General features: G+C 38.4%; 1 protein-coding gene and 1 long non-coding RNA gene across 9 annotated transcripts in view; one reads left to right on the top strand and one right to left on the bottom strand.

The window, feature by feature from the left end:
- Positions 1 to 24,312, bottom strand: part of LOC138019847 (uncharacterized) — a 69,891-nt gene extending 45,579 nt beyond the window's left edge. For 2 of the 8 annotated variants that reach the window (XM_068866793.1, XM_068866801.1), the window contains exons 1-19: positions 23,974 to 24,312; positions 18,926 to 18,985; positions 18,093 to 18,146; positions 17,377 to 17,394; positions 16,954 to 16,992; positions 16,004 to 16,060; positions 15,293 to 15,349; positions 13,857 to 14,228; positions 13,571 to 13,621; positions 11,991 to 12,047; positions 10,555 to 10,926; positions 10,269 to 10,319; positions 8,579 to 8,635; positions 7,143 to 7,514; positions 6,857 to 6,907; positions 5,144 to 5,200; positions 3,708 to 4,079; positions 3,422 to 3,472; positions 965 to 1,012 (exon numbers count right to left, since the gene is read on the bottom strand). In XM_068866793.1, the coding sequence (XP_068722894.1) occupies positions 965 to 1,012; positions 3,422 to 3,472; positions 3,708 to 4,079; positions 5,144 to 5,200; positions 6,857 to 6,907; positions 7,143 to 7,514; positions 8,579 to 8,635; positions 10,269 to 10,319; positions 10,555 to 10,926; positions 11,991 to 12,047; positions 13,571 to 13,621; positions 13,857 to 14,228; positions 15,293 to 15,349; positions 16,004 to 16,060; positions 16,954 to 16,992; positions 17,377 to 17,394; positions 18,093 to 18,146; positions 18,926 to 18,985; positions 23,974 to 24,037 (2,260 nt within the window). In that variant the 5' untranslated portion in view covers positions 24,038 to 24,312. The remainder of the gene's footprint in view (positions 1 to 964; positions 1,013 to 3,421; positions 3,473 to 3,707; positions 4,080 to 5,143; positions 5,201 to 6,856; positions 6,908 to 7,142; positions 7,515 to 8,578; positions 8,636 to 10,268; positions 10,320 to 10,554; positions 10,927 to 11,990; positions 12,048 to 13,570; positions 13,622 to 13,856; positions 14,229 to 15,292; positions 15,350 to 16,003; positions 16,061 to 16,953; positions 16,993 to 17,376; positions 17,395 to 18,092; positions 18,147 to 18,925; positions 18,986 to 23,973) is intronic. The other 6 variants (XM_068866809.1, XM_068866838.1, XM_068866827.1 and 3 more) reach the window with 6 other exon arrangements.
- Positions 12,186 to 16,943, top strand: LOC138019899 (uncharacterized). Its single transcript, XR_011126261.1, has 3 exons — positions 12,186 to 12,276; positions 12,379 to 12,477; positions 16,631 to 16,943. It is a non-coding gene; the product is annotated as an uncharacterized lncRNA (long non-coding RNA).
- Positions 24,313 to 26,737: the final 2,425 nt, after the last annotated feature.

Genomic DNA, 26,737 nt, shown 5'->3' with positions numbered 1-26,737 from the left:
CTTGACAACAACTTGTCTACTTATCTCATGTAAATTCCGCCTCACCGACATTAAAACGGACCGTAATAGACCATATTATTCGTATTCTAAGTATTCGACTGGAATTAGCTTGCAATGGAGACTAATGCGGGGAAATCTTTTGAAATGCAAATCCTTTTTTAGTATACAGGTATTCCCCCACATTAGCCTGCGGATCCATTGCAAGCTAGTTCCAGTCCAATACTGAGAATACGAATATGGTCTTACCAAAGGTTGAAAATAGGGTGGGGATTGGTGTGTACTTGGAAGCTGTAAATGGATAAGGAGAAAAAAAAGATAAGTTGATTATCTTCAGAAAAGGGAAACCGTGAGCTCAAGTCTAAAATAGGAGTCTGTCCTGCAACATTTCAATTACTAGACGATAAGAATGCTCAGTCTTCCACAAGATTCTCAATGCAGCTATCAAATAGTAGTGGGTGCCAGACAAATACCGATGGACCAATTAATTATAATAATTGGGAACATTTTCAATGAAAGTATGTGGAAAAAATTCCAATTGCAGTCAATTGGCTGTAACGACAAACCCGCGCGATGTTTTCCTTGCAGCTGTTGTCGTTGGTATTCCGTTGCCATGGTAAAGTCATAGTAGTGTTTGTAAACGAAGAATGCCCCACAGTTAAGCACATAAATGAAAGTTGGCTTTTAACAACAACTTAACCAAGTAAAACAGACTTGTTGTCGAACAGCTTCCTGGGCCACTGGAGGGTGATTGCGTCGTGCCGCCCTGGCAAAACTAGCACAGATCTCACAGAATCGGGTAACGTACAATCGTTTACTCATTTCTAGCTAGTTTTATACCAATGTGTGCACTTTGAATTTCATCGCTGAGGAATCTCTTTAAGTCCCACATTAATGGTACCGATTTCATCCCTTAATTTTAATTTACTGGTTGACTCCGAATTCCAGCTATTCATCCCATAGTCACCTGGAGAAGAGGAAGGTGTAGCCGCCAATGAAGCATTTGAAACATTAACTGAAAACAAAATAGGTCAATAATTTTGGTAAGTTTCTAATGAGAACTTCAAAAGGGTTCTAGCTCCCTTTCTTAGTGTCAGGCATCCTTGATCCATCAGTCAAAGTTGTTTACTTGACCAAAGTTACAAACATCTCAGATAACAGATGAAGGTTTCGGTTGTTGTTAGTGATAAATTCCAAAAATAATGCAGTCCCTAAAAATATGAAACTAGTCGATAGAAATGTTTTACTGAGAAAGAGGAATGAGATAACGGAAGGCTAGCCCTATGATAGCGCTCTCAAGTTTCATAATAGAACTAAAGTAAACAATTAGCTTAGAGCGGTTTTCAAATGAGTGTCGTAAAACCAAAACCAAAGTAGTTACTTTGGCCAATCAAAAAAAAAACGGAGACAATCCGGTAAACCAATCAAAACTCGAAGTAATTACACGTAGCTGACACAAAGCGCGGGAAAATGTGCACGCGCGAGCCGCGATTGGTTTTGGTTTCACTTCTGATTGGTTGAAAAAATGGGGCGAGAACTTTGAACCAATCACTGAGCGAAGTAATCATAAACCAAAGCAATTTGCTAATTACATTCGACACTCAATTGAAAACCGCTCTATTGCTCAGCACTGATTAGTTCACTCGCTCCATCAACTGATCTTCGTGCAAACCTTCAATAAGCTGTGTTGTTGTTGTCACTGCTAAAATATATATCAAAACGACTCTAGTAGCCGCTACGAGGGGGATAGGCTATCCAACCCGGCCAATAAAAATATCGAAATTGAATTGTAGACTTAAGGCGCTCTGACACCGTGCAATTTCTTGTGCATACCTTGCAACAGCGAAAAATTGCAAATGCAGTCACTGAAAATATGAACTGGACTGAAATGCAGTTTTCAAGAATCCGCTGTGAAGGTATTCCTATGTTGTCATTCTTATCAATAGCATCTTGACATGCAATCCAAAGACTAAATGCATTTTTTAGTCCCTGTAAACTTTATTGCAACATTATTGCAGCATTTGTTTCATTCCGATGACTTCTGAATCATTGGAAACGAAGTTAAATGTGACTTTGTCTTGACAACAACTTAGAAAACAAGTGGAGGACTTCAAATGGTTAGTAATCACTTCTAAAGAAATGCAGTCACTTAAAATATAAAATGGACTGAAATTCGCTTTTCAAAAAGTCGCTCTGAAGTTACTCCTAGATTGCCATTATTATCAATAGCATCTTGACATGCAATGCAAAGATTAATTCTATTTTTCACTCGCTGTAAACTTTATGACAACATTATTGCGGCATTTCTATAATTCCCTGACCTCTGAATCATTGGAAACGAAGCTAAAATGTGACTTTTTCTTGGCAACAACTTGTCTCCTTATCTCATTTAAATTTTCAATTGCCTTACCAACATTAAAAGGGACATGAATTGAGGCCTAATAATATATTTCAACGTATGATTAAATCTATTTACGCGCACACGATTGCTACAGAAGTTAAGTAAAAAGGTTACGTGTTACAAATGCGCAAATACAGGCTGCTGGAAATGGACAAGAACCTAAATTCCAAGAAAAAGATACAACACGTTCAACGAAATAGCACACTTAATTACAAACATTAGGGCTGTTTATACGAGAGAAAATAAGCCGCGGCTAACACTGGTCGCGGCTTACGTAAGCCGCGAACACCCCGTATAAATGATACAAAATCTACGTTCACGGCTTTCTCAAGCCGCGGAGTTTATACTCGTATAAATAGTTCCTTTCGCGGCTTAAGTAAGCCGCGGCCAGAGTTAGCCGCGGCTTATTTACTCTCGTATAAACGGTAATATTGATTGATTTCCAGGACGGGAACGAACAGGTCAAATATCTTAGTATTGGGAACGATGTTAAGTAGTGACAGTTATGAAAAGATGTGTTGCGAAATAAAGACATTTATAACGGCAATAACTCAAAGAAAATTTATGCGACAAAAAGGTAACAGAAATAACTAGGATAACTTACGAAAAAAAAAGAGGAACTAAGCTTCCCTGAGGCGCTAAGGCCATCCCCTTTATTTTCTCCGTTTAGCATCGTCTGACCGATCCAAATTTTGGCATTTTAAAAAAAAAAAATTAACGACGTAGTTAGACCATTTTTACGTCGCATAGGAGTTTCAGTGGCTGATCCTTTTTCCCACGTTGTCTTAATTTTACAACAACATCAACCAACTTTTCTGCCATATTGATTTTTAGGCCGACCGACCGACGCAATATATTAGAAAACACATTCGACGCTAAACGGAAATAAAATAAAAAAAAGCATGGCCTAAAGAAAACTATTAACACGTAGCTAAAAGAAACTCATTCACTTCAATCAAGTGTAAATGTGGCAGCATTAATTATAGTAAGAAGAAAAAGAGTGTTGGTAAAATTATCACTTACCAGATGACGAAGCCTTTGTTGGGAGTAATGTATGTCTTGAAGTAATGGTTGCTGGAGAAAAGAAATATTTGGTGAAGTTAATGTAACCAATAATTTTGTGACTCTTGTCACTGCTAAAGCATATATATTTATCAAAACGATTCTCGTAGCTATCCCAGCCCGCCAATAAAAATGTCGAAATCACATTGTAGAGTAAGCCTTTTTATACATTTCACGCGTTGTAATGATCTAATTCCATTCTGCACAGCATATGTATATTCAAAAGTAAAGGGATACAGTTTCCTACCTCCTGTTGTTGGTGTAATTCCGTTGCCACAATAACGTAAATTACAGCCAGGAGTACGGTGAAGTTTGTAAACAAAGAATGCCCCACAGTTACGAACATAAATGAAAGTTGATCGCCAGCAGCAAGAAAACGAAGCCCTGAAGCAAACTCGTCGCCGAACAGCTCCCTCAGCAACTGAAGGGTGGTTTCCATTAAGCCACCCTGGCTGAGAAGTTCCACAACGCCGGCTAGGTACGCACGACTGGGGCATTCTACTACCAGCTTCGCCATGGAATCTGTACCAGCCGGACAGACGAGAGTCGCAAAAGAATTGGAAACGTTGATAAGTAGTAGCTCTGTTTGATTCATTGAGGACTGCATAATTGTAGCATTCTACGATAAAAAAAGTATTGTGTCGTTTTTAAAGGGCCTGCCTTTGAATTTGAATGAGGAGAACACTAAACCAAGAGTTAAATGAAACAAAAATGGTTTCAAAATTTTCCTAATAACGAAAAATAGATAATAAATTTTAAAAATGTGCATCTCACAACTTTTTGTAGGGGTCTTTCGATTCAAAGTAACACTTTGGGTTGCAAGTAATGATATTAATTTTGATAAATATCACCAAGTGTGGCCTTGACGATGTGCTTACGACAGTACTGCTGAACAGCTTGTGTTTACTTTCCGAGTAAAGTGGAGGGGAGGGGGGGATATTCGACGTTTGTCACCTTTCGGATACAGAGAAGAGTAAAAGGACACTTCTTGACGCTTATTACAATACGCGCGCATCTCATTACATGCAATCCGAAAGGTATCGCGGGCAGCTGGATGCTGTTCATCTTACTCAGACCTTACGCAACAACTCCCATCATTTTTGGGAGTTGTTGGTTCGGGAGATGTTGGATGGTGTTGGCAGACGCAACAACTCCAAACAATGGAAGGACGTGCATGCAGTGTATTGTGGGAATGATGCGACCCATTAGATTTCGTGAACTTACAAAATCGGCTGCCATCTTGTTTTCAACATGTTAATGAGTTGCTATCTCCATGAAGACCCTATCGAATGCCCGTGCGTGGCCCCACAATGTTGGAAGAGATGTGTAAACTGATCCAACATTGTTGGGCTACGTTTCGGCGATCACGGAACAAAAGAAATGTTGGGAATTGTTGGCTCAAAAGTTTGACCAGTTTCAAACTTCACGCAACAACATGCAACAAGGTGTGTAAACGGACGCAACACGTTACTCCCAATAATTTTTGAAGATGTTGGCCTTAGGTAACGGATAATCGCATACTCATACTTAGTTATTTTGATATCAATGCGTTCAGCAAAAAAGTCTCTAGAAAATGAAAGCTGTCATTTTTTAAAGTTTTAAAACCTCAACTTCAATTTATGGGTTATTTCCAGAAAAAAAGGTTGACATTGGATTCCAGCTATTCAGTTATCACATAATTACCTGGAGGTAAAGCAGGTGTAGGAGTCAGAGTCGCCAATGAAGCATTTGATACGTTAACTGGCAATAAAACAGATTAATAAATTTGGTTAAGTATCTTCTAAGTACTTTAAAAGTGTTCTCCCTCCTGGAGCATTTCTGATATTGTTTAATGGGATTAAATTCGAAACGTCTTAGAAAACATGTGAAGAGTTAAACTTTCAAGTCGTTAGTAATAACTTCTAAACAAATGCAGTCACTGAAAATATGAACTGGACTGAAATGCAGTTTTCAAGAATCCGCTGTGAAGGTATTCCTATGTTGTCATTCTTATTAATAGCATCTTGACATGCAATCCAAAGACTAAATGCATTTTTTAGTCCCTGTAAACTTTATTGCAACATTATTGCAGCATTTGTTTCATTCCGATGACCTCTGAATCATTGGAAACGAAGTTAAATGTGACTTTGTCTTGACAACAACTTAGAAAACAAGTGGAGGATTTCAAATGGTTAGTATTCATTTCTAAAGAAATGCAGTCACTTAAAATAAAAAATGGACTGAAATTCGCTTTTCAAAAAGTCGCTCTGAAGTTACTCCTAGATTGCCATTATTATCAATAGCATCTTGACATGCAATCCAAAGATTAATTCTATTTTTCACTCGCTGTAAACATTATGACAACATTATTGCGGCATTTCTATAATTCCCTGACCTCTGAATCATTGGAAACGAAGCTAAAATGTGACTTTTTCTTGACAACAACTTGTCTCCTTATCTCATTTAAATTTTCAATTGCCTTACCAACATTAAAGGGACATGAATTGAGGCCTAATAATATATTTCAACGTATGATTAAATCTATTTACGCGCACACGATTGCTACAGAAGTTAAGTAAAAAGGCTACATGTTACAAATGCGCAAATACAGGCTGCTGGAAATGGACAAGAACCTAAATTCCAAGAAAAAGATACAACACGTTCAACGAAATAGCACACTTAATTACAAACATTGATTGATTTCCAGGACGGGAACGAACAGGTCAAATATCTTAGTATTGGGAACGATGTTAAGTAGTAACAGTTATGAAAAGATGTGTTGCGAAATAAAGACATTTACAACGGCAATAACTCAAAGAAAATTTATGCGACAAAAAGGTAGCAGAAATAACTAGGATACCTTACGAAAAAAACAGAGGAACTAAGCTTCGCTGAGGCGCTAAGGCCATCCCCTTTATTTTCTCCGTTTAGCATCGTCTGACCGATCCAAATTTTGGCATTTTCAAAAAAAAAAATTAACGACGTAGTTAGACCATTTTTATGTCGCATAGGAGTTTCGATGGCTGATCCTTTTTCCCACGTTGTCTTAATTTTACAACAACATCAACCAACTTTTCTGCCATATTGATTTTGGGTTCAACAGTCTTGTTGTTTTCCTGGCTACACAGCAATCATGCTGGGGTACCAGGCCTCCGATTTCGAGACTACTTGTGATTTTTTTTAGGGTTTTTTTTTTTTTTTTTTTAGGCCGACCGACCGACTCAATATATTAGAAAACACATTCGACGCTAAACGGAAATAAAAAAAAGCATGGCCTAAAGAAAAAAATGCGGATGACAAAAGTCGCATAACTATTAACACGTAGCTAAAAGAAACTCATTCACTTCAATCAAGTGTAAATGTGGCAGCATTAATTATAGTAAGAAGAAAAAGAGTGTTGGTAAAATTATCACTTACCAGATGACGAAGCCTTTGTTGGGAGTAATGTATGTCTTGAAGTAATGGTTGCTGGAGAAAAGAAATATTTGGTGAAGTTAATGTAACCAATAATTTTGTGACTCTTGTCACTGCTAAAGCATATATATTTATCAAAACGATTCTCGTAGCTATCCCAGCCCGCCAATAAAAATGTCGAAATCACATTGTAGAGTAAGCCTTTTTATACATTTCACGCGTTGTAATGATCTAATTCCATTCTGCACAGCATATGTATATTCAAAAGTAAAGGGATACAGTTTCCTACCTCCTGTTGTTGGTGTAATTCCGTTGCCACAATAACGTAAATTACAGCCAGGAGTACGGTGAAGTTTGTAAACAAAGAATGCCCCACAGTTACGAACATAAATGAAAGTTGATCGCCAGCAGCAAGAAAACGAAGCCCTGAAGCAAACTCGTCGCCGAACAGCTCCCTCAGCAACTGAAGGGTGGTTTCCATTAAGCCACCCTGGCTGAGAAGTTCCACAACGCCGGCTAGGTACGCACGACTGGGGCATTCTACTACCAGCTTCGCCATGGAATCTGTACCAGCCGGACAGACGAGAGTCGCAAAAGAATTGGAAACGTTGATAAGTAGTAGCTCTGTTTGATTCATTGAGGACTGCATAATTGTAGCATTCTACGATAAAAAAAGTATTGTGTCGTTTTTAAAGGGCCTGCCTTTGAATTTGAATGAGGAGAACACTAAACCAAGAGTTAAATGAAACAAAAATGGTTTCAAAATTTTCCTAATAACGAAAAATAGATAATAAATTTTAAAAATGTGCATCTCACAACTTTTTGTAGGGGTCTTTCGATTCAAAGTAACACTTTGGGTTGCAAGTAATGATATTAATTTTGATAAATATCACCAAGTGTGGCCTTGACGATGTGCTTACGACAGTACTGCTGAACAGCTTGTGTTTACTTTCCGAGTAAAGTGGAGGGGAGGGGGGGATATTCGACGTTTGTCACCTTTCGGATACAGAGAAGAGTAAAAGGACACTTCTTGACGCTTATTACAATACGCGCGCATCTCATTACATGCAATCCGAAAGGTATCGCGGGCAGCTGGATGCTGTTCATCTTACTCAGACCTTACGCAACAACTCCCATCATTTTTGGGAGTTGTTGGTTCGGGAGATGTTGGATGGTGTTGGCAGACGCAACAACTCCAAACAATGGAAGGACGTGCATGCAGTGTATTGTGGGAATGATGCGACCCATTAGATTTCGTGAACTTACAAAATCGGCTGCCATCTTGTTTTCAACATGTTAATGAGTTGCTATCTCCATGAAGACCCTATCGAATGCCCGTGCGTGGCCCCACAATGTTGGAAGAGATGTGTAAACTGATCCAACATTGTTGGGCTACGTTTCGGCGATCACGGAACAAAAGAAATGTTGGGAATTGTTGGCTCAAAAGTTTGACCAGTTTCAAACTTCACGCAACAACATGCAACAAGGTGTGTAAACGGACGCAACACGTTACTCCCAATAATTTTTGAAGATGTTGGCCTTAGGTAACGGATAATCGCATACTCATACTTAGTTATTTTGATATCAATGCGTTCAGCAAAAAAGTCTCTAGAAAATGAAAGCTGTCATTTTTTAAAGTTTTAAAACCTCAACTTCAATTTATGGGTTATTTCCAGAAAAAAAGGTTGACATTGGATTCCAGCTATTCAGTTATCACATAATTACCTGGAGGTAAAGCAGGTGTAGGAGTCAGAGTCGCCAATGAAGCATTTGATACGTTAACTGGCAATAAAACAGATTAATAAATTTGGTTAAGTATCTTCTAAGTACTTTAAAAGTGTTCTCCCTCCTGGAGCATTTCTGATATTGTTTAATGGGATTAAATTCGAAACGTCTTAGAAAACATGTGAAGAGTTAAACTTTCAAGTCGTTAGTAATAACTTCTAAACAAATGCAGTCACTGAAAATATGAACTGGACTGAAATGCAGTTTTCAAGAATCCGCTGTGAAGGTATTCCTATGTTGTCATTCTTATTAATAGCATCTTGACATGCAATCCAAAGACTAAATGCATTTTTTAGTCCCTGTAAACTTTATTGCAACATTATTGCAGCATTTGTTTCATTCCGATGACCTCTGAATCATTGGAAACGAAGTTAAATGTGACTTTGTCTTGACAACAACTTAGAAAACAAGTGGAGGATTTCAAATGGTTAGTATTCATTTCTAAAGAAATGCAGTCACTTAAAATAAAAAATGGACTGAAATTCGCTTTTCAAAAAGTCGCTCTGAAGTTACTCCTAGATTGCCATTATTATCAATAGCATCTTGACATGCAATCCAAAGATTAATTCTATTTTTCACTCGCTGTAAACATTATGACAACATTATTGCGGCATTTCTATAATTCCCTGACCTCTGAATCATTGGAAACGAAGCTAAAATGTGACTTTTTCTTGACAACAACTTGTCTCCTTATCTCATTTAAATTTTCAATTGCCTTACCAACATTAAAGGGACATGAATTGAGGCCTAATAATATATTTCAACGTATGATTAAATCTATTTACGCGCACACGATTGCTACAGAAGTTAAGTAAAAAGGCTACATGTTACAAATGCGCAAATACAGGCTGCTGGAAATGGACAAGAACCTAAATTCCAAGAAAAAGATACAACACGTTCAACGAAATAGCACACTTAATTACAAACATTGATTGATTTCCAGGACGGGAACGAACAGGTCAAATATCTTAGTATTGGGAACGATGTTAAGTAGTAACAGTTATGAAAAGATGTGTTGCGAAATAAAGACATTTACAACGGCAATAACTCAAAGAAAATTTATGCGACAAAAAGGTAGCAGAAATAACTAGGATACCTTACGAAAAAAACAGAGGAACTAAGCTTCGCTGAGGCGCTAAGGCCATCCCCTTTATTTTCTCCGTTTAGCATCGTCTGACCGATCCAAATTTTGGCATTTTCAAAAAAAAAATTAACGACGTAGTTAGACCATTTTTATGTCGCATAGGAGTTTCGATGGCTGATCCTTTTTCCCACGTTGTCTTAATTTTACAACAACATCAACCAACTTTTCTGCCATATTGATTTTGGGTTCAACAGTCTTGTTGTTTTCCTGGCTACACAGCAATCATGCTGGGGTACCAGGCCTCCGATTTCGAGACTACTTGTGATTTTTTTTAGGGTTTTTTTTTTTTTTTTTTAGGCCGACCGACCGACGCAATATATTAGAAAACACATTCGACGCTAAACGGAAATAAAATAAAAAAAAGCATGGCCTAAAGAAAACTATTAACACGTAGCTAAAAGAAACTCATTCACTTCAATCAAGTGTAAATGTGGCAGCATTAATTATAGTAAGAAGAAAAAGAGTGTTGGTAAAATTATCACTTACCAGATGACGAAGCCTTTGTTGGGAGTAATGTATGTCTTGAAGTAATGGTTGCTGGAGAAAAGAAATATTTGGTGAAGTTAATGTAACCAATAATTTTGTGACTCTTGTCACTGCTAAAGCATATATATTTATCAAAACGATTCTCGTAGCTATCCCAGCCCGCCAATAAAAATGTCGAAATCACATTGTAGAGTAAGCCTTTTTATACATTTCACGCGTTGTAATGATCTAATTCCATTCTGCACAGCATATGTATATTCAAAAGTAAAGGGATACAGTTTCCTACCTCCTGTTGTTGGTGTAATTCCGTTGCCACAATAACGTAAATTACAGCCAGGAGTACGGTGAAGTTTGTAAACAAAGAATGCCCCACAGTTACGAACATAAATGAAAGTTGATCGCCAGCAGCAAGAAAACGAAGCCCTGAAGCAAACTCGTCGCCGAACAGCTCCCTCAGCAACTGAAGGGTGGTTTCCATTAAGCCACCCTGGCTGAGAAGTTCCACAACGCCGGCTAGGTACGCACGACTGGGGCATTCTACTACCAGCTTCGCCATGGAATCTGTACCAGCCGGACAGACGAGAGTCGCAAAAGAATTGGAAACGTTGATAAGTAGTAGCTCTGTTTGATTCATTGAGGACTGCATAATTGTAGCATTCTACGATAAAAAAAGTATTGTGTCGTTTTTAAAGGGCCTGCCTTTGAATTTGAATGAGGAGAACACTAAACCAAGAGTTAAATGAAACAAAAATGGTTTCGAAATTTTCCTAATAACGAAAAATAGATAATAAATTTTAAAAATGTGCATCTCACAACTTTTTGTAGGGGTCTTTCGATTCAAAGTAACACTTTGGGTTGCAAGTAATGATATTAATTTTGATAAATATCACCAAGTGTGGCCTTGACGATGTGCTTACGACAGTACTGCTGAACAGCTTGTGTTTACTTTCCGAGTAAAGTGGATGGGAGGGGGGGATATTCGACGTTTGTCACCTTTCGGATACAGAGAAGAGTAAAAGGACACTTCTTGACGCTTATTACAATACGCGCGCATCTCATTACATGCAATCCGAAAGGTATCGCGGGCAGCTGGATGCTGTTCATCTTACTCAGACCTTACGCAACAACTCCCATCATTTTTGGGAGTTGTTGGTTCGGGAGATGTTGGATGGTGTTGGCAGACGCAACAACTCCAAACAATGGAAGGACGTGCATGCAGTGTATTGTGGGAATGATGCGACCCATTAGATTTCGTGAACTTACAAAATCGGCTGCCATCTTGTTTTCAACATGTTAATGAGTTGCTATCTCCATGAAGACCCTATCGAATGCCCGTGCGTGGCCCCACAATGTTGGAAGAGATGTGTAAACTGATCCAACATTGTTGGGCTACGTTTCGGCGATCACGGAACAAAAGAAATGTTGGGAATTGTTGGCTCAAAAGTTTGACCAGTTTCAAACTTCACGCAACAACATGCAACAAGGTGTGTAAACGGACGCAACACGTTACTCCCAATAATTTTTGAAGATGTTGGCCTTAGGTAACGGATAATCGCATACTCATACTTAGTTATTTTGATATCAATGCGTTCAGCAAAAAAGTCTCTAGAAAATGAAAGCTGTCATTTTTTAAAGTTTTAAAACCTCAACTTCAATTTATGGGTTATTTCCAGAAAAAAAGGTTGACATTGGATTCCAGCTATTCAGTTATCACATAATTACCTGGAGGTAAAGCAGGTGTAGGAGTCAGAGTCGCCAATGAAGCATTTGATACGTTAACTGGCAATAAAACAGATTAATAAATTTGGTTAAGTATCTTCTAAGTACTTTAAAAGTGTTCTCCCTCCTGGAGCATTTCTGATATTGTTTAATGGGATTAAATTCGAAACGTCTTAGAAAACATGTGAAGAGTTAAACTTTCAAGTCGTTAGTAATAACTTCTAAACAAATGCAGTCACTGAAAATATGAACTGGACTGAAATGCAGTTTTCAAGAATCCGCTGTGAAGGTATTCCTATGTTGTCATTCTTATTAATAGCATCTTGACATGCAATCCAAAGACTAAATGCATTTTTTAGTCCCTGTAAACTTTATTGCAACATTATTGCAGCATTTGTTTCATTCCGATGACCTCTGAATCATTGGAAACGAAGTTAAATGTGACTTTGTCTTGACAACAACTTAGAAAACAAGTGGAGGATTTCAAATGGTTAGTATTCATTTCTAAAGAAATGCAGTCACTTAAAATAAAAAATGGACTGAAATTCGCTTTTCAAAAAGTCGCTCTGAAGTTACTCCTAGATTGCCATTATTATCAATAGCATCTTGACATGCAATCCAAAGATTAATTCTATTTTTCACTCGCTGTAAACATTATGACAACATTATTGCGGCATTTCTATAATTCCCTGACCTCTGAATCATTGGAAACGAAGCTAAAATGTGACTTTTTCTTGACAACAACTTGTCTCCTTATCTCATTTAAATTTTCAATTGCCTTACCAACATTAAAGGGACATGAATTGAGGCCTAATAATATATTTCAACGTATGATTAAATCTATTTACGCGCACACGATTGCTACAGAAGTTAAGTAAAAAGGCTACATGTTACAAATGCGCAAATACAGGCTGCTGGAAATGGACAAGAACCTAAATTCCAAGAAAAAGATACAACACGTTCAACGAAATAGCACACTTAATTACAAACATTGATTGATTTCCAGGACGGGAACGAACAGGTCAAATATCTTAGTATTGGGAACGATGTTAAGTAGTAACAGTTATGAAAAGATGTGTTGCGAAATAAAGACATTTACAACGGCAATAACTCAAAGAAAATTTATGCGACAAAAAGGTAGCAGAAATAACTAGGATACCTTACGAAAAAAACAGAGGAACTAAGCTTCGCTGAGGCGCTAAGGCCATCCCCTTTATTTTCTCCGTTTAGCATCGTCTGACCGATCCAAATTTTGGCATTTTCAAAAAAAAAAATTAACGACGTAGTTAGACCATTTTTATGTCGCATAGGAGTTTCGATGGCTGATCCTTTTTCCCACGTTGTCTTAATTTTACAACAACATCAACCAACTTTTCTGCCATATTGATTTTTAGGCCGACCGACCGACGCAATATATTAGAAAACACATTCGACGCTAAACGGAAATAAAATAAAAAAAAGCATGGCCTAAAGAAAACTATTAACACGTAGCTAAAAGAAACTCATTCACTTCAATCAAGTGTAAATGTGGCAGCATTAATTATAGTAAGAAGAAAAAGAGTGTTGGTAAAATTATCACTTACCAGATGACGAAGCCTTTGTTGGGAGTAATGTATGTCTTGAAGTAATGGTTGCTGGAGAAAAGAAATATTTGGTGAAGTTAATGTAACCAATAATTTTGTGACTCTTGTCACTGCTAAAGCATATATATTTATCAAAACGATTCTCGTAGCTATCCCAGCCCGCCAATAAAAATGTCGAAATCACATTGTAGAGTAAGCCTTTTTATACATTTCACGCGTTGTAATGATCTAATTCCATTCTGCACAGCATATGTATATTCAAAAGTAAAGGGATACAGTTTCCTACCTCCTGTTGTTGGTGTAATTCCGTTGCCACAATAACGTAAATTACAGCCAGGAGTACGGTGAAGTTTGTAAACAAAGAATGCCCCACAGTTACGAACATAAATGAAAGTTGATCGCCAGCAGCAAGAAAACGAAGCCCTGAAGCAAACTCGTCGCCGAACAGCTCCCTCAGCAACTGAAGGGTGGTTTCCATTAAGCCACCCTGGCTGAGAAGTTCCACAACGCCGGCTAGGTACGCACGACTGGGGCATTCTACTACCAGCTTCGCCATGGAATCTGTACCAGCCGGACAGACGAGAGTCGCAAAAGAATTGGAAACGTTGATAAGTAGTAGCTCTGTTTGATTCATTGAGGACTGCATAATTGTAGCATTCTACGATAAAAAAAGTATTGTGTCGTTTTTAAAGGGCCTGCCTTTGAATTTGAATGAGGAGAACACTAAACCAAGAGTTAAATGAAACAAAAATGGTTTCGAAATTTTCCTAATAACGAAAAATAGATAATAAATTTTAAAAATGTGCATCTCACAACTTTTTGTAGGGGTCTTTCGATTCAAAGTAACACTTTGGGTTGCAAGTAATGATATTAATTTTGATAAATATCACCAAGTGTGGCCTTGACGATGTGCTTACGACAGTACTGCTGAACAGCTTGTGTTTACTTTCCGAGTAAAGTGGATGGGAGGGGGGGATATTCGACGTTTGTCACCTTTCGGATACAGAGAAGAGTAAAAGGACACTTCTTGACGCTTATTACAATACGCGCGCATCTCATTACATGCAATCCGAAAGGTATCGCGGGCAGCTGGATGCTGTTCATCTTACTCAGACCTTACGCAACAACTCCCATCATTTTTGGGAGTTGTTGGTTCGGGAGATGTTGGATGGTGTTGGCAGACGCAACAACTCCAAACAATGGAAGGACGTGCATGCAGTGTATTGTGGGAATGATGCGACCCATTAGATTTCGTGAACTTACAAAATCGGCTGCCATCTTGTTTTCAACATGTTAATGAGTTGCTATCTCCATGAAGACCCTATCGAATGCCCGTGCGTGGCCCCACAATGTTGGAAGAGATGTGTAAACTGATCCAACATTGTTGGGCTACGTTTCGGCGATCACGGAACAAAAGAAATGTTGGGAATTGTTGGCTCAAAAGTTTGACCAGTTTCAAACTTCACGCAACAACATGCAACAAGGTGTGTAAACGGACGCAACACGTTACTCCCAATAATTTTTGAAGATGTTGGCCTTAGGTAACGGATAATCGCATACTCATACTTAGTTATTTTGATATCAATGCGTTCAGCAAAAAAGTCTCTAGAAAATGAAAGCTGTCATTTTTTAAAGTTTTAAAACCTCAACTTCAATTTATGGGTTATTTCCAGAAAAAAAGGTTGACATTGAATTCTAGCTATTCAGTCATCACATAATTACCTGGAGGTAATGCAGGTGTAGGGTTCAGAGTGGCCAATGAAGCATTTGATACATTAACTGGAAACAAAACAGATCAACCAATTTAGTTCAATATGTTCTGAGTACTTTAAAAGTGTTCTTCCCTCTGCAGTTTTTTTTTAAAGTTAAAGTTGTTTAAGAAACCAGTTCAGGCCGGGATTCGAGTCGCTAGTAATAAGTTCTAATCAAATGCAGTCACTGAAAATATAAAACTGGACTAAAATTAATACTGTTTTGCACATTGCCTCGTATAGTAGACACCTGAAAAATTGAAGCGTCTCCGAAGGGAATCGAATCCATGACCTCTTCATACTGGTGCAATGATCTACCAACTGAGCTGCGAAGCCACACATTTGGGAGCGAGTCAATTTGCTAGACCGATGACGGTTTTCCCGTGAAAGGACTTGATGAATGGAAGTGCGGGATATAGACGAAGGAATGACGTAATCCTCAAGCAAATTCACCTGCCTCCAACCGTGTGGCTTCATAGCTCATTAGTTGGTAGAGCATTGCACAGGTAAGGCAGAGCTCATGGGTTTGAATCTCGTTGAAGCCGTCTGAATTTTTCAGGTGACTATAAGAGAAAATTGCTTAAATTGTCCAGTTTGTGCGGGGATTACTTCATTCCTTCAAAATTATTGTACTGTCTAGTAAGAAGTTAGTTATCAATTGTTGTTTTCATCTCACGCTTACCTGAAGACAAGGTAGGTGTAATGTTCTGAATTGCTATTGACACAGTTGGTACAATTACTAGAGACAAAAAAAGTTATAGTTTTAAGGTTTTCTTTTACCACTTAATACTCCAACAAAATGCTCTTTCATGTTGCGTCCATGCAACAATAAGCCAGTTCGGAGTTTCAAAAAAAAATTGCGTATTGGTATAAAAACAATTACCATTAAAAATACAAAAAGTGTGCAAATTCACACATCGAGATTATATGCTTTATTTTATCCCGATTTGGCTTAATTGAGTAGGTAGAATATTCCGTTTTGTCTAACCTTCCAAAGTCATTTTCCTATCATTGTATAGTCGAGAGTTCATGACATTCGTGGAATAATTCATTTTATAAAATATGCGCTAAAGAAACGAAAACGGGAAAGAAATGTTTTAAGACGAGGCCTGAGTAAAGTTAACCCTTGGATAAAGTGATAAGACAGTTCATTAACACTGATTTGTCAATTGCCGAAGAATATCCAATGGTTTTTGTGACACGATGAAGTCCCTCGAAATAATACCTGTCTTAATTTTTGGACACCGATCTCTTTACTTTTCTAAGCATTTTTGTTTACATTTTAAGTATCCTGTCATTTAATTTGCAGGTCCTGTACGCTATCTCCAATCGGTAATAATAACCCCTGCCATCAATGGAAACGAGGCTGTAGGCAACCATGCAACATCCTTCATAGGACCATTCCCTCAGTTTACTTTGGATGATTGGATCACAGCAAGGGAAGAGGGTTGGGTGACCCTGTCCTGCGAAAACCTTTCCCCACCTCTCATAAAATTACATACAAGCTAACATTGAGGCAAGTTGAATGCGAGATGAAAGAAAAAAAGAAAAGACTGCACAAAAAGAAACATCGTTGTCATTCGCAAAAAACACAAAACTGTAGAATTAACGGAATGCTTCTAACTTACGTACCAGAGGACGACCTTGTAGGCAATAGCGGAAGTCTTGAAGCTGTCGTTACAGGAAAGAAAGGATCTTTAGTCAAAGTAATCCTAATGCGAGCAATAATCTGGAGAAAGGCATTTTGCGTGGATCCCAACAGAAACGGGATACCGAAATCTTCCCGGCTTGATTCATTTTTAAACCGACACTTCCATTAGCCACAATTGTTACTCTCGCCATTATGCTTCGATTTGCTTCATTTGGTCTCATACAAGATGGCGAAACGATCTTAATTTGAATTATTAGGGCTATTAGGGTTTTATTAGGGCTTAAAAGCCCTAATAAAACACTCTTCAATTACATCAAAATCCTAGTGGTCAACTATGTACCATTCGCGCATTGTTTATCAGAAGTAGGATGACTTTCATCGATTTATAAAGAACATATAATTACCTGCTAAACTGAATGCATCTGAAAGATAGAAGAGAAAGATAATATATAATTGAACGGTACAGGGGAGTTTATAACCACATTTGAATACGTATTTGCACGTCTTAGGATCGTATGTATAAAACAAGCAAATGATACTCACACAAACAAGTCATTTCAAAGCGCATTCCAAACCACAGAATTGGTCAATGTAACCGGTAATGAAATTATATAGCGCATTTTCTATTTACAGATTCAAATGCGCTTTGCAAGTAATAAATCTATGGGTGTAACCGGACGTCAGCATATGAAGAGGTCGCTGGCAGCCGCTATCAGTCCAATAGCGATCTCACCCAACCCATGAATGAGTGAATTAATTTAGGCCTGACCACAACATTTGGAACTCCATGCCTTACTCTCTTCGCGAACAGTGCATGGGTTTTTTAACGTCCCACTGAATGAATCAACGGTTTACCAGTTCACGAACAAGTTAACCAACAAGTGTTGTTAGACGGGGCCTACGGTTTATCGCCCTTATCCGAGAAGACTACAACGTCTAACCATTTGCAGATGTCATCACAAAGGCAGCACTTTCTTCTCAGTTTCTTAAGGACCCTGAGTGTTAATCTGGGCGGAGTTTTTGATCCCGTGTACTACCTCCACGGTAGTCCAATGCCCACCCAACTCAGCTAACCGGTCGGTGAGCAGCTTTCAGTTTCAAATTAAATCAATCAATTTACCTTCATTTTCTTCTAAGAACGGCGTATGGTTTTCTATCTTCTCTTCGAAAGGGCCTGTTAATTATATAGACATTTTTCGTGAGTGAAATGACGAAAAAAATATACAATATCATTATGATGGTCTCAAGGGAGACATGGTGGTACAAATCCTATTCCCGCTGTCCTTTTTCAGATTCTACTAGATTCGCTCGGCCATGGGCATGCTAACAAATATTTATCATATCCTTATATTACCTTTGAGTCCAGTCGAATCCGGGGGAGAAAAACACTTCTTTCAATTCCTATTCAAATATTTAGGAGCCTCTATTATCATATTAAAACCCGTGGTTTTACTCAACAAAGTAAACTAAAATGTTGCCAGTTTTATCAACTAGTTACCTATAGAATTTTCCTTTTGTATCTTTTCTCTTTCGTTTTCGCTTTTCTTTTTCTTTTTATCAAGGCTAATGGATTATAAGGCCAGTAGACCATTTTGCAGTTTGTGCTTAGTTACTAGGCTTTTGAATAAAAGCGAGGCTGGAGTTGACCTGGCTTTTGCTTTTCTTAATAATTTGTGTAAATCATGTTGTTCTATAATGCTAACGACGTCTGTCTATTTACATAAGAATGAATGAATGATTTGTTTGAATGATTTGTATGAATGATTTGTTTATTTCAATCTCTCGCAGTCAAGACTGAATTACAGGTTGTGGTCAGAAAAGCAGCAAAGGTTTGTATCAAAGCAATGACAACTCCAGACTCGCTTTTATTCAAAGGCACTTTAAAATGGTCTTGAAAAGGCAAAGGGAGAATCGGGATTTGTAAGCAGACCAACAACATTATTATTAACTAACTTTCAATGACTGTGTCTTCCAACAATACTGTCAACACATCGGCTTTATCGCTTCGTGTCCCTGGAAGGCAACAAAAATCCAACATTGTTAGCGGGTAAATACCAAATGAGGATATAAGCAATAAAAATCAAAATCAACCAATCTAGACAGAAATCAACCGGAAACAGGCTTAAACAGAGGCTTAGCAAGGTAAGGAAGCTTTTTCTTGCCCGTTGCCATAAGACATAAGCGGAGGTGAAATTGAACGTTACGAACGCAAGGAAACAGTCAGTACATTCACTTAGTAGTCTGCATGCAGGCCCGGGTTGCTGGAAGCTTGCCTCGTGTTAATCATGATCAGCCATTACCATGACAACCTATAGGTTTCATACTACTTACTACTACAAAATGAAAAACAAGGTTACAAACACAGACTATCTGGAGACAGAAAATTTGGTATTATCAAACGAGTTGATAAAGGTTGAATTACCACTGTGAAAGATTTGGAAAGCTGACGTTTCGAGGGTCAGCCCTTCTTCAGAACGAATAGAGGACTTGTGGGTGTTGTTGGTTTTTATGAGGGTGTGGGGCAGCTTTACCATTGGTGGAAATATGGTGACATGAATTTGTGAGAAGAGAGGTGTTCGTTGAATCCATGAGGATAGAGTGTACCTAGTTGAAAGATGAATATTTGTTCTAGATTTTTGCGGCTTTCTTTGTTTCTGTTTGTTCAACAGCAGCGGTTTATCTACTAGCGTACAACTAAACACCTTAGCGAATCGACTTCGATTGTTAGTGAACTGGGCCGGGTTGCTCGAAGCATGGTTAGGACTAACCAGTGTTAAATACCATGGAAACCTATTGGTCTTGATGCCTCTTAACCAACGGGTAGCGCTAACCGGGCTTCGAGCAACCGATCCCTGGACGTTAGCGAAACGATCTGATACCACATTAAAAATCAACAGATTCCCGTAACTATTTGCTGCATTCGTCCTATCATCCACTGAGGCGCCTCTGTAGTGACGACTCCGACTTTAACAGCAAGTACGAGAAAATGTGCCAGTTTTTCGAAAAGCGTGGCTACCCTGAGTCCGCTGTCACCACAGGCAAACATTGTACCCAAGAAATCGATCTAGAAACCGCGATGTAAATGTCACAGAACGAAGTAACCAACAGAATTCCACTCACCCTCACATTTCATTCACAAACCTTGCAGTCAAAAACTTCAAAACTCTCCGCAATGATCCCGAAACTAAACATATATTTCCTCTACCACCACTTAGATTATTCAAACGCGACAAAAGCATTGCTAACTTTCTGGTTAGGAGTGCATTTAAGTCCGACAACCAACCGGGAACTTTCAAATGTACACGCACACGATACAAAACTTGTCCTTTTACTTCTACCATGGTTAATATCTCAAGACCGAATCGATCCGTTAAAATCACTGATCACTTTACATGCATCTCCGTAATGTAATCCATTGCATAACCTACACACTATGTAAGAAGATCTACGTCGGCGAAACAGTGAGAAGATTGGCGGACCGCTTTCGCCGACATCTACAAGATGTAGAGAAAAACGACACAGATGCTTCAAAACCAGTTGCGTCCCATTTCAATCTTCATAATCATTCCCACCACAACAGGATAATTTGCGGCCTATCCTTACACCACGGGAACACAGAAAGCCGCAAAAATCTAGAACAAAACTCATCTTTCAACTAGGTACACTCTAACCTCACGGAATCAATGAACGCCTCTCCTTCCATTAATTTATTCACAAATTCATGTCACTATATTTCCACCAATGGCAAAGCTCCCCCACCCTCATAAAAACCAACAACACCCACAATTCCTCTCTTCGCTCTGACGAAGGGCTAACGCTCGAAACGTCAGCTTTCCAAATCTTTCACAGTGGTAATAGCCCTTATTAACGATGGCCGCCATGTTGGTTTTCATATTGTCATGCAAATTACCCATGTGTTATGCTGGGGGGGGCAAACATTGGAAAAAAAAGCAAATTGCGGAAAATCGGCTCAACGAAATATTGAAATAACATTGCAAAAAGTCCATTTTAGTATTTAGAATTAAGTACCTTTTACAACATTTTTATATCTTCTGATTGCCTTTGACATTTTGACTTTCTACTTCGTTATCTGCTCATTTTTCACTAAAAAAAACGTCGAAGTAACTTGTGTAATGATTGTATTTTACTGCTTAGGTGATAAACATTCAATGAACGTGAAACAAATCATCTGTGTGGCTAAGGTGTTCGTTATAACTCGTGTTGTTTGCCCCCTAAGAAGTGTGTAGCTAATTAGCATGATAATAGCAAATCCAACATGGCGACCATCGTGAATAAGGTCTATTCGACCTTTATCGACTCGTTTGATAAAACCAAATTTTCATGTTTTACACTCCCATCTACGCAGCACCACAGTTTCTTTAAAAACTAGAAATTTGCATCTGGAAATAGCACATTCAGCTATTCAGGGCAGGTATTATGAAGATATCTCACCTACATGCTTAATATTTACGTTAAAGAATAATTTAAATTGATTAATCTCAGAAGTTAGAGGGTAATGATTGAATAAAGATAACATAATGAGAATGCGGGAAGATAAGGAAGATTCAGTTCCTATTTATATCTCATACAATAACGCGTCTATATCATCATAACTGTTTCAGTTATTGGAAGATTTGGGATTCAGTTATTATTTTCTGGAAGATGGTTCCTCTCGGACCAGAGCTTAAAAATTTTCTGCAGTCCGGCCTTAACCCCTCATTACTTTACCATTGCGCAAAATGTATTTGCTGAAATGAAGGATTGAATGGAACATATGAGATGTCAGCCGTGAATGTCCTTCTCCTAATCAAAATGCTCTTAATCCGTAATTAATGAAAGCGGAGTATTTATAGATTGATAATAACAATGAAACCCATGAGTACCATCTTCAAAATGCGGACGTAACCGATATTTGATAGTGCAGACATTGAGTCACGGTCCTGATTGCGTCACGTATTTCTCACAAACCAACTTTGTCATCTATCCATTGATCGCTAAACCACTCGCATAGCCGGGTCGCACACTACGATACGATAATTTTATTTGGAGAGGGAAACGCAATTAACATTTTTTAGTTTTCTAACTTATCGGAGCTCTGCCTATACCACGGAGGACAAACAACACCGCGAACTCTATGCTCTACTCTTTGCAAATAGTGTGTGGGTTCTTTTACGAACCACATGCGGGGAGATGGGGACTAAGGCTTATCTCCCTTATCCGAGAAGACTAGAGAGTCGAACCATTTGCAGATGTCATTACAAAGGCAGCACTTTCTCTTCAGTTATTAGAAGATCCAGTAGCCACCGACACTGACGTGAATAGTTGTTCAATATTAATTAAGGAAACATCAAAGGACCGAGATCTCGTTTCCGACACCGTCTAATTTTATCGATGAACTGTTACATCGCTTCTAACATTTTGAATTAACTCGAATGTGACAGTTCGAAATAACAAGGGAAAATACTTTAAAATGTAACCAGAAGTATCTCAAACGACGGGTATTATTCAGTTTCATTCCTAACATCACTAATGCATTTTACGACGGACGGAGGTAAATTAGTTTTGTTACTGGTGTCAAAGAGACAGGTTCACCGGCAGTGGTTTCAGTTTTGCAGCGCAGAGCCTCACAGACCTATTTCAAGCAATTTGACTGTCTTTAAACCATTTTGACAATATAATAATAATTAGTCTAATTTCTTTTCATTAGTTTCTTCGATAACATTTCTTGCATTGCTTTGGTAAATTTATCGTTACAGTCAAAAAATGCATCTTAAAAATGCTCCACTGAAAAGGTTACATTTTGTATGTAATATCCTTATCTGCTACCATGTCCATGCATGAGGAGGATGAAACTTAAATATCATACGCGGTTTCAGCGTGATTCGTGTTCAGACCAGATATCTTTGATTACCTTTTAAATTCCTTTTAATTGGTAATCAAACTTTGCATGGCTATATACCCTACCTATATAACGTTAAGTAGCCATACAGTTAAACTCACGCTATTTCGCACCAGTAAAATCCGGCAGTCAGTTGCAAGCTAGCTAACACCGACGTTTTATCCTTTCTCATTCAACGCATAGCGACAACTGCTGCGTACACATTTGATTCAGGACCCCTACTTGGTATTGTCAAAGAATTGAAATAAAAAAGATGAAAGGGCTAGAAAATATCAGCAGCCTAAAAAGGAGGAGAACTGAGTGCTTAAGTAACTCACTGGTTCGCACAAGAATGGCATTTGCTCTGAAAGGACATTGCTTCCAAGTACCCGTGTTTGTTCTTCTTACAAATTGTCTTAAAGCGTTTAAGGAAGCTTTTCAATAGGGCATAGATTCATAAGGAGGAAGCAAAACGTTATTTCTTGTTCAAATTTAAAGGGGTTCAGACTCAGACCTAATAAAACCTTGAAGTCTGACTGTATTGTAGCTGACATGACTGAGTTGATATAGCTCTAGTCGTTCAATACTCCGACGGCACATATGACCTGAATAGAAAACCAGTCTCGGCAAAGCTTTGCGTATTTAACGTGAATGTCTCCGAAGCATTTTACGCCTCCTTCCCTGACTGAATGGAATTGATAACGCTTCCAATCCGAGCATTCTTCACAAACTCGAATCTTTCTCATTTTCAAGTCTATCTACCTTTAATATTTGCGAAAAGATTACTTTTGGTGAAAACTAATTTGTCACTTCCTTAATATGAAGTTCAAAAAAGTGGCAACTAATTCACAGTGGAAATCTAAGCTTTCCATTAGTGAAGAAAACGTAGCTCGACTCTCATCATTGTAGGAGGCCATGCACTTTCTCAAGGTCCACGTCTTAGAATACTCGTTGTATTAATTTATTTCATTAATGCTTCCTGCAGTGAAACAATTGCATAGATGGTCAACGTAAACGTCGAAGATGAAAAAATGGCAATCGAAAGCGGTATAAAGATTTTTTGGAAGACATCGTAGCTATTTAAATCACCATAACCAGAAAGAAAAAGCACCGAAAATCTTACCTCCCAATGATAACGTAACGGCAAAAAGTAAAATGGCAGCAGTTGTTCTGTGCAAACCCCGCATTTTGACTCCACGCTAAGAACAAGCTCTGCCTTTAAAATCAGCAGTAAGGCTCTTTTATTTGGTCTCCAAAGCGGAAAATGTCGGAGTAAAATTACTTCTGTACCAGTAGATGAGCAAGAAACTAATGAGTTCAATGACTTCTTGTACTAATTGTGACTGCTTCCTGCCAGTTTTCCGTTTTGGGTTTTCGTGATAGATAAGACTGAACAATTTTTGGACAAAAGCTAATAAATTTTTCCGTTTTATAAAAGTGTGAATGGGAACCAGAAATTAAAGTGGAGAGAGGAGGTATAGACATTCATGGACTCTGTACCAGAGCGAATTGGGAGTTTTCCTGCTGAGGGTTGTTGTATTATATATCAATAGTGCAATTGCATAGAAATTGTTAAGCGCAGTGATGGTCCTTCCTATATATCATATTGACATCAATATCAATTGAAGTTATCCAAGCTGTCGAGCGTTTAATCAACTGCTTATCGATATTGTAATCTAAATAATAAAATCGCTATTAAAAAGAAAATGAGTGTAGCATCATTCAGGGATCTTGAAGAGTGCAAACCCGTTCGGTAATTTTTAAAATGTTTCATAAATCAAATAAATTTTTATCATATAGATATTAGGGATTTGTTGGAAAAGACGAAGATCAAAGCGGAATTGAAATCACAAACCACAGCACTAATAACGGGAAAGACAACATCCGGGACTTGAGTGGTGTATTTTCAATGACCTCAGTGGTCCAAGTACCACTCACGTCACTTCTCCCTTGTAGAGTCTTTCAAAGAAATAGCCTGTGAACAGGCTTTCCATTGTGTTATTCCGAGATGTTCGTTCCGGTTTGCTCCTGAATGGCACGCTCTCCAAAGCTAAAGGATTCCATTCGAAATCGCCTCGAAATCCGTGGGATTCCTGGACGTAAAGAGCTAATGTCGAGAAGTTTCTCCTAAGCAAACCAATGTTACGTTCTGTGCGCAGGCTGGCAAAGAAACTCTTCTCCATCTATTCGCCTCATGTGACAGAATGCGGAATCAAGCAAAATGTTAGGCTTTGCAAACCGGAATCCATCACAGCGTGGAATCCGGAATCCATTGTGTGGAATCCAGAATCCACGGCTTTCGATGGAATACACGATCCACTTCGGCCGATTTGATTGAATCCGCAAGTTTGGAGTCCGGAATCCGCGATTTGGAATCCGGAATCCGGAATTCACGGGAAGGGATCTGAAATCCAAGGGCCTCCTGGATTCCTTTACATAGCGCGAATCTATAATACAAAAAGAAAAACGAATGCGCAATTTCCTTCGCGTCGTCTTGTGCTTCTATTACGAGTAGCTAACAGATTAGCTGACATTTCCCCTAAAACCAATTACGTGGGTGCCTTCGGCAGCTGTGTAGAATTTTCGGACGAGTTTGTTTTTCTATTTTATTGGTCATAAATTGCAAGGTTAATCGTGATTAGCTGATTTCCTTTTTCGACCAATAGTATCCTTTGTAAATTTTGGTCAGTACGTAATGTCTATCATAGGCGAGCTTAAGCCAAGTGTTATGCACATTTTTTGGCAAAAATAGCGGTCATACGAAGGTATAGTGGCAATTTATTTCGTCGATTTATTTCACGTCTAAGATATCAGATGTAGCGATTTTGCCTTTGGACTTCTCAAGAGCTTGTTTCGCGCGGAAGTATTTTCAGTTATTGAGCGATTTAATACCGGATCTGAGTGAAATACATGAATCGACACAAGCCGTGGATGAGAAAATGGAGAAGAAAATAAGATTCCGTAAATTATTCTTAAGGATGGAATTGTTGCCTTATATTCTATACCAGTCCAATCTTCTGGCCCGGGTTGCTCGAAACATGGTTAGCGCTAACCAGCGTTAAATACGCCAACGGTTAGCGCTAACCAGCCTTCGCTCAACCGACCCTGCTCTATTGTTTTTACTTTGGTTTAACATTTAACATGACTTAATCCATTGATTTAATTTTGCTTTTTCTTATTCTTGTCCTCAACATTAGTTCTGATGGCACAAGTCACGCTCGCCTTTGCCGGCCCATTTGAATTCAGTGAAGAAATTACTTGTTAATAGAGAGATTCAGTGGCATCGCGTTTACGGCAGACGAATTTTAGCACAAATCGAAGAAGATTGTTTGATTTTGAATTACTTTCTTCACTATTTGCTTTAGCGGATATCAATAAAGTTCTCCAAAGGGAGTAGCAAGTTAAAATATTAAGAGATTTTCAATCTTATTCGACAAGCAACTGCCTGGCGTTTGCCGTTCCACAAAAACGCGAAACTAAATCTCTCTAATAATACCAGTCTATACACGGCACATTATGAGAGGTTCGCATCAAAATTCACTGTTTGGTACAGAGTATTTTTATCATTTTATTCCTCTGGCTCTGCGCGTTCCAGGAGTAGAAATGAAATGTTTCATTTTGATTAAAAAAAGTTAGTTGTGGCTCTATTGAAATTCACGCTTCACATGTTGCATTTTAACAACGAAAATTTTGAGTTACATGTGCACGAGCGGCTTTGTTTTTGAGAGAGACCTTTTGGTGTTTTTCGCGATCAGTAAAATATATCATCTCCTTAACTATGTAAATTAATAGTTACACACAATACAGTTGGAAAGATTTAGTTAAGAAATAGTTTAGCTCTCAAAAGATATTTCATTTGAAGTTTAAAATAGCCGACATAAGCACTT

This window comes from Montipora capricornis, chromosome 2 (genome assembly GCF_036669925.1).
Source record: "Montipora capricornis isolate CH-2021 chromosome 2, ASM3666992v2, whole genome shotgun sequence".
NCBI lineage: Eukaryota > Metazoa > Cnidaria > Anthozoa > Scleractinia > Acroporidae > Montipora > Montipora capricornis.
Note: the sequence above shows the minus strand (reverse complement) of the source record. Positions and strands in the feature narration are given on the sequence as shown.